General features: G+C 45.1%; 1 protein-coding gene across 1 annotated transcript; it reads left to right on the forward strand.

The window, feature by feature from the left end:
• Nucleotides 1-1507: 1507 nt before the first annotated feature.
• On the forward strand, nt 1508-1903 carry LOC117208707. The gene has a single exon (XM_033449995.1). It carries the CDS (start codon nt 1508-1510, stop codon nt 1901-1903), a length of 396 nt encoding a protein of 131 aa, XP_033305886.1.
• The last annotated feature ends 6924 nt before the right edge of the window (nt 1904-8827 follow it).

The raw sequence follows: 8827 nt of genomic DNA on the forward strand, positions 1-8827 counted from the left end.
ACCGCCAAGATGGAAGGTTAAGGAGATGAATGGGGATCTACTCCGGGCGGCTGCCATAGCAACAGCTTGGAGCTGAGAGGCCCCGGCGACGACGACCGAGACAGACGTGGAAGAGCAGGCCGAGAACCTACGCCGAGCCATGACAGCAATCTGAGACGCATCCATGCCACGTGCCACCCCAGGCACGGTGCGAAGCAGGGCAGTCTACTGGTGGAACTCTGACATCGCGGAGCTGAGGACAAGATGCGTCCGGGACCGAAGACAGTACCTAAGGGCCCGCCGCTGGCGACGACGCGACGAAGAAGAAGTCTCCTCGCGCTACCGGGCGTACCGCGCGCTACGGCGCACGCTACAAAAGGAGATCAAAAGTGCGAAGGACCGTGCCTGGTCCGAACTGAGTGGAACAGTCGAGGCCGACCCGTGAGGAAGGCCGTATAGAACGGTGACGCGGAAACTGAAAGGCCCCCTGGCAGCGACGGAAATGGAACCTGCGCTGCTGCTGCGGAGCATCGCGATGCTTTTCCCCTCGCAAGAAGACAGGGCGACAGGACGGCCGCGGGAACCGACACGGACGTTGGAGTGGAGGGATGACTGGGAAGTCACGGAGGAAGAGATATGGGAGGCGACCAGAAGAATGATCTCCCACGACGTGGCGCCGGACCCAGACGTATTCTCCGGTCGGATCTGAAGGGAAGTGATGGGAGTCATGGGTCCCAGACTTCGGCGCCTCCACACAAGATGCCTGAAAGAGGGAGCCTACCCCCGGGCATGGTGGACGCCGAGGCTGGTCTTGCTCCGTAAATAGGGCCGACCGACGACCTCGCCGTCAGCGTACCGGCCGATATGCCTGATAGACGAGGTCGGCAAACTTCTCGAGAGGGTAGTCGCCACTCGCTTGGAGCGACACATAGCGGGCCAGGTGCCAGGTTGGCACGAAAGCCAGTACGGCTTCCGGAAGGGGCGCTCGACGTTTGACGCGGTCAGACGCGTGCGGGCACTGGCAGAGGACAGAGTTTCCCGGAACGACGTGGCGCTGGCGGTTTCCCTGGACATCGTTAACGCGTTTAATTCCATGCCATGGGACAGGATAGTGACGGCCCTGGAGCACTTCGAGGTTCCTAGCTACCTCGTCAGGCTGAACCGAGCCTACCTCGACGACAGGTAGATATGCTACAGCAGCAAGGAAGGAGAGGAAAGGCGACCTGTTGAGCGCGGGGTCCCGCAGGGCTCGGTGCTAGGACCGATCCTATGGAACATTGCGTACGACGAGGTACTGCGATGCCCGCTGCCCCCAGGCGCGGCCATGGTGTGCTACGCGGGCGACACCCTGGTCCTGGTCGGGGGTCGTGGCTGGCACGAGACACTGCACATCGGCGAAATCTCAACGGCCTGCGCAATCCGTGCCACGCGCGGACTGCGCCTGAGTGCCTCCCCTGTGAAGACGGAGGCCATCTGGTTCTATGACAAGAAGCGGCGAGGGACCCCACCGCCTGGTCTATGCATAAACATGGCAGGCGAAACCGTCCAGGTGGGATCGCAGATGAAATATCTGGCTATCGTCATCGACAGCCAGTGGACGTTCGAGCCACACTTTGACTGCCTGATTCCGAAAGTGCCGGTGGCTGTTAATGCCCTGTGCGGCCTGCTACCGAACATCGGCGGGGCGGGAGACGCGGTGCGCCGACTTTACGAGGTCGTCATTCTGTCCCGAGTGACGTACGGTGCCCCGGTATGGGCGGACGACCTGATGGCGAGCCGCCGCAGCATCCTGCTCCTGAGGAGGCTACACAGGGTAACCGCCATCAGAATCATTAGGGGATACCGGACGGTGTCTCACGCGTCGGCGACTGCACTAGCCGCGTTTCCCCCGTGGGAGCTCCGGGCGCTAGCGCTCAAAAAGTGATACACCCAGCGGAGAGTATGGCACCCGGGAGATGATCCGACCGTGCAGGCGGCTCCGAATGGCATAGGAATCGCTGAGGAGGACACGTGGGACCGGTGGCGATCCCAGCTGATCAACGAGGGACGTGAACATCGGGGCGCGGAGGCGGTCCTCCCAAACTGGGAGGCATGGGGAAGCCGCCATGGCCTCCCGCTCACATTCAGAATGACCCAGATGCTCACCGGGCACGGCGTGTTCGGCGAGTTCCTGAAGAGAATTGGACGGGAGACGACAGACATCTGCCACCACTGCGGAGAGGACAGGGACACGGCGCAGCACACCCTGGAGCTCTGCCCGGCGTGGGAGCTGCCCCGACACTCCCTGCGGCACGTCACAGGAGGAACACTGACCCCCCAGCGATTATAGAGGCGATGCTGAGAGGACCGCAGGAATACGAGGCCGTCCGCCAGTTCTGCGAGCGAGTCATGCTCGCGAAGGAGCGAGCGGTGAGGGAGAGGAAGGAAAACTCCCACCCCTGCAGGATAAGACGATGGAGACGGATGGCAGTCCGGCGACCTAGAGCCGCCCTAACGCCGCCCCAACGGACCACGCCTGCAGGAGCGCAGCGCTAGGGGCAAGGACCCCCCTAACGCCAGCTGAATAGACGGAAGATACTAGGACCGGCTCGAACAAGAGGACGCGGGAAGAGGGGGCATCGGAAGTTAATTCATTGAGGTTCCTGGAGCACCTCCGTCGCACGCGTAGGATGGTCATCGTGGAGTTTTAGTCGGTAGGAGTCCGACACTACTCTGCTGCTACGCGTCCTGCAGCAGCGGAGTGTCCATGAGGATTTCTCCACGTACCAAAAAAAAGATTATAGGTTGTTAAACAGAAAAATTGTTAAAGATAAGAATCCGTTACCTTTGATAGAAGACCAGTTAGATAGATTACAGAATGCGAAAATATTTTCCACATTAGATCTAAAGGACGGATTTTTCCATGTACCAATTGACGAGAATAGTATTAAACACACAGTTTTTGTGGTTCCGGATGGACATTATGAATTTATAAGAGTACCTTTCGGATTGTGCAATTCACCTGCTGTGTTTCAGCGACATGTACGTGCAGTGTTTCGACCTTTAATCAACGAAGGAATTGTGTTGGCGTATTTAGACGATCTTATAATTCCTGCAGAAACCGAGAGTGAAGCAATTGAAAAACTGAGACAAGTGTTAAAGACCGGGAGTGAGTATGGACTAGTAATTACCTGGCGGAAATGTAGTTTTTTAGTCAAACAAGTGAATTATCACGGTACATCATTGAAAATGGACAAATACGACCTTCGCAGCAGAAGACGTTAGCAGTGTCAAGATTTCCAGAACCCAAGACGACTAAGCAGGTACAGCGTTTTCTGGGTTTAAAGGGATGTTTCCGTAAATTCATAGAATCGTATGCCGTAATTGTGCGACCGTTGTCGGAATTATTAAAAAACAACGTTGGATTTAAATTTTGACCGTTAGAGAAAGAGGCATTTGAGAAATTAAAAAAAGCCTTGATTGAAAACCCGGTACTTAGATTGTATCAAGTAGGAGCTGAAACCGAATTACATACTGATGCTCGTAAAGAAGGATTAGGGGCAATATTGCTACAGAAAAGTGCCGATGACGGTAAATTTCATCCTATATATTATGCCAGTTGGAAGACGTCCTCCGCGGAAGCAGAATATACGAGTTACGAGTTAGAAATATTAGCGGCAGTTAAAGCGTTAAAGAAATTTCGTGTTTATTCATTAAATATACCATTTAAAATAGTGACAGATTGTAACGCGTTTATATGGATGTTAAAAAAGAAAGATGTATGTTTGCGTGTGGCGCATTGGGCACTTTTGATTGAACAATTTGATTACAAAATAGAGCATAGACCAGGTACGGCGATGTGTCATGTGGACGCGTTTAGTCGGAATATAGTAGAAGTGTTATTAGTACAGGAAGGCCGAGGCGGTTTGATTGATCAAGTTCGCAAGGCTCAGGAGATGAAGAAAATAGTTGACGCAGTACGTGATAAAGGGAAAAATAACTTCTCGTTAACGAAAAATGGAGTTTTATATCGCGAGACTGAGGGTGGGGAGACAATAGTTGTGCCGAAGTCGATGCAGTGGGACATTATCAAATTGGCACATGAACAGGGACATTTTAGCAGTGCCAAAACGATGATAATACTCAACAGAGATTATTGGTTTCCCAACATGGAGGAGAAAGTTAAAAGGGTAATAAAAAACTGTATTCGGTGCGTGTTGGCAGAAAAAAAGAAAGGGAAAGGTGAAGGAGTGTTATATCCCATAGAGAAAAGAGCTGCACCGTTGGATACATATCACATTGATCACATGGGACCGATGCCGTCGACGAAAAAATCATATAACTATATTTTTGTGATTGTCGATGCGTTTACCAAGTTTACCTGGTTATACCCAACTAAAACAACAACAACGGAAGAGGCATTAAGTAAACTTAAGTTGCAGGCGTTAATTTTTGGGAATCCAAGACGCATAGTGTCAGACCGTGGTTCCGTGTTTACTTCGAAAGCGTTTAAAGACTATTGTCAAGAGGAAAACATCGAGCACATATTGATTACTACAGGTATACCGCGCGGAAATGGTCAGGTGGAAAGGATGAACGAAACAATAATACCTGTTCTAACGAAACTTTCAATAAGCAATCCGGGTGAATGGTGGGAACACGTGGGCAGAGTTCAGCAAATAATAAATGCAAGCCATAACCGGAGTATTAAGAAGACACCATTTGAACTATTGATCGGAGAACAAATAAGGCTCAAAGAAGACCAAGAATTAAAGCAGTTGATAGAAGAAGAACTGGTAAATATTTTTGACGAAGATCGTTCGAAGATAAGATTAAAGGCTAAAGAAAATATTGCGAAGATTCAGGAAGAAAATAAAAGAATATACAATAAACGACGTAAAGCTGCAACAAAATATAAAATCGGTGATTTGGTTGCAATTAAACGTACTCAGTTTGGAACAGGTACAAAATTACAACCAAAGTTTTTAGGTCCATATAAAGTAACGTCGGTTAAGGGCAAGGACCGTTATGAAGTTATCAAAGTGGGAGAGCAAGAGGGACCGAAGAAGACAGGCTCTGCAGCTGATCATATGAAGTCATGGGTTAAACCGTTAGAATTTGACGAGGATTCTGAAGAAGATGACGATTTTGAAGGAGACGAGGGAATAGTCGTTGTAGAATAGGAAGAGATCAGAAGCGCAAGTGTAATTAATATTTTTGGGAACATCTGAGGGCAGATGTGTTTGTCAGAATGGCCGAAGTTGTGGGATGGTGTGACGTTAGCGAAAGACGTGGCTGATTGTTTATAAACGTTGTTAAGATGTGTTAATGTTGTCAAGGAGTGTTGTGAGCGTTACCAAGGTTTGTTACAGGAAAAGTGAGCGTGGTAATGCGGTTAGAGTTGAATTAATCGTGATCGAGAGAAGTTCATCGTGTTGCTGTGACGTAGAAATAGTGTTAACCGAATTTGTGAAGTGCGATATTATATTCAATTTTGTGAGAGTGCTACAATATTGTGTTTATCATACTGTCTTTTCTGTTAATTTATAATAAACATTACTACATCAATATGTTTAATTAAATCTAAACCATAAATGTATATATCATCATTCTTACGTTACTATAAATGTATAAATGCAAGTAGTACATTAAAGACGAAAAATATAATAAAAATAAGAAAAAAGAAAAATAAATATAAATTGGAGGGCAGCGTATACAAAGCCGTATTATGCATGTACGATATATATGTCGGAGATAAGAAGACACCGGTGCCTTCCCTCTGAAACCTCGGGAAAATCCATAAAAACGTTGTAATTAAAATCTACAGTTGTAACTAAACGATTTGCCGTCATTCTAACCAATTGTATTTGTTTGAGTCTTGTGACAATGACCTTGGGCTCAAGGCGACAATTAGTCGCCGAACGTGGCCGCGGTCAACGGGACGAACTCTTCATCTAACAAAGGCATTGAGTAATCCTATAGCTCTCCTTAAAAGAAAGATTTGTAGCGGCACGTGGCAGTAAACATTCCAACGGTTTCTGTCCCGTAGCTTACCACACGCAGATCCTATTCTCCGGGCAGGATGTTTACCAGATGTCGACGCGTCTCCACAGTACGTGATCGGCTAGCCCGAGGACCGTCATAAACACTAATATCTAGTTACCTAAAATCCTTCAACAGATACACAGTCTTTGTCCCAGTTACGGGAAGACAGGAGAGACCTATTTTTCCACGAACGACGTCTCCCACTAGCAACCCTCCCTCAAGGGCAGCTAGCATCCTTTTCTAACTACCGATATGGAGATTGGCCAATTAGCAGCAACGTCAATTTCCTTTACTTTCCGAACGTAGGATGTCCCCGACGAATCCGATGATCTCGTGTCCTTAGACACGCCCCGTCATAGTTTTCCTCTGGGGTATCACCGGGACGGATAGTCATTCTCTCTTGCGGTCTCATCGACAAAAAGGGATTAACTCCTTACGGTCAGCGAATATTAACACAGAATCCGACTTAGATTTTTGCGAGTGCGTACGGCTACCGTCCCGTTATCCGCGGATTCGTTATTGAACCTAGGATCATTGTCATTAGTCTCTCGAGTATCTAATTACCACGGTTATTTGTCCGGTTCTATGGTAATCGTATTTGCATTAGCCAATGTCTTCTCTATTGCATAACGACGACGTGTAATCCAAACGAAGATTCGCTTTGCGCCCCTAACCCTAATTCTAATGTAAACCCGACATATATGTACACATGTTTCTCACTATCAACAATATATAAGAAGGGTACTTTTACGTATCTCCACAACAATATTTTAAAAGCAATTTTTGTATCTTAATACTTCAGATATAGGAGATAATACCAGAATTCTACAGGATATTATGTTGTACGTAACGAATATAGCAGGAACAGATTTAGCAAACAAGAAAAGAAGTTTATACAGGGTGGTTGGTAACTGGTGGTACAAGCGGAAAGGGGGTGATTCTACGCGAAAAGAGAAGTCGAAAATATAGAATAAAAATTTTTCGTTTGAGGCTTTGTTTTCGAGAAAATCGACTTTGAATTTTCGCTCAGTACGCGTGCACTTTATCACGTCTCGTTATAACGGATCGTTGTCTCGCTGGAAAAACTAAAAAAAAAAAATTAAAAATAAATTTTTATTCCATATTTTCGACTTCTTTTTTCGCGTAGAATCACTCCCTTTCCGCTTGTACCACCAGTTACCAACCATCCTGTATAAATATGCATATACGCGATGTGATCTTATTTTCGAGTTATTCATGGTTTATTTTGCTATTACTCGTCTTTACCAGTTGTAGAACGATACATTGAGATCAATTCATAAGAGAGAAGAATTTTTTATTGCATAAAGACGAATAAAAAGATTCTCTATAATGTATCGAACATAATTATTTAGAAAAAAACGGACGGATAAATGTTCTTTTTAAAGAAAAAATTAATGAATAAGGAATAAGAATGAGAATAAAATTTTAGATAATAAATTATTTAAGAAATTGCTGGCAACTCGAATTTCCATGGTATGTTGTAGAAATCAGCATTTTCAACAACTTCTTCTTTGATATTTCACCGCTGCTCGGTCTTACTTTCCGAGATATTCGCAAAAAACTGTCGGTAACACTACATGTATATCTCTAACAGAGTCGCAAGCATAGCTGACACGTTCGTCGCTTTGTTCGTCGTGTTGCTTGGCGATTTGTTTATTTACTTCCATTAGACATTGACGTTTTTGTCTTTGAACTCTAGTTTTCGAATCTAACAATAATTGATTATTTGCAACTGCGTATTCGAGACTATAAGAATCATTGCTGATATTGGCTGAAATGTATTTAACTATAATAACAATACAATATGAAGCTCAATATAAACTGTAATATAAAAAAATTAGATTATTCTAAACCTAACTCATACCATTAATAATAAGAATTTTATTACACAGTTCTGCAAGTGGCTATAATTCGAAAGATCCGTGGAATACCCAAGTTTGTCCAGTTTTCGTTTATATATTGCAAATGAAAGATGAGAGTTAGGTTTACATTACCATAGCAAGAAGACTAAAAAGGAAACACCCAGCAGATCTGACAAAGGATATATCTTAACAAACACGAAGATGGTACCCCATTGGGGGTAGCCACTCACATGATAATCAAACAGATAAAAAATTCTACCAAATGTCCAAATTGGACAAATTGTGAATGTGACATTTTAAATAAAAAAAAAGGTTTACATTAGCTTTCTAAATTCAACCACCGCAAAGTAGTTGACAAACGATACGAACATATACGGTGTTACAGACACACAATTATGTTTATTATTCACTGTAGTGGTGGTACCGATAGATTTTTGCAAACATCTCGCAAAGTAAGGCCGAGTAGTGGTAACATGCAAAGAAACGATTGTTCAAAATGGCGATTTTGATAACATAGTGAAAAATCACCGAAACCCACGCTGCCAGCAGTTTTCTATATAATAACCAAATTTTATTTGTTATTCCCTTTCGACAGACTACCGATCTTAGGATCCTGATGTACAGAGTATCCGAATTTAACCTATAAATGCGAATTGCTCGTAAACTGCTCGCTGTGTAGGAAAAATGTTGAGACAGAAATTTAATGGTTTCGTGGGTGTAATTAATCTTTCTGTAAATAGACGTATAGGGGTCATATAAAAGTAACTTACGTTTTCTTAAATAGAATCATATAATTCTTAATGCGCTAGTTGATTCGTTTTGACATTTCCTATAAAAAATGAATATCCTATACATGTAGTATTGTGGCAAAAAGGCCTGTGGTGGCAATCGATAGCAAATACCACCACTCGACACTAACTAGTGTCTGACGACGGCAGCGC

The sequence above is a fragment of the Bombus bifarius genome, unplaced genomic scaffold (assembly GCF_011952205.1).
Source record: "Bombus bifarius isolate JDL3187 unplaced genomic scaffold, Bbif_JDL3187 scf7180000008159, whole genome shotgun sequence".
Lineage (NCBI taxonomy): Eukaryota > Metazoa > Arthropoda > Insecta > Hymenoptera > Apidae > Bombus > Bombus bifarius.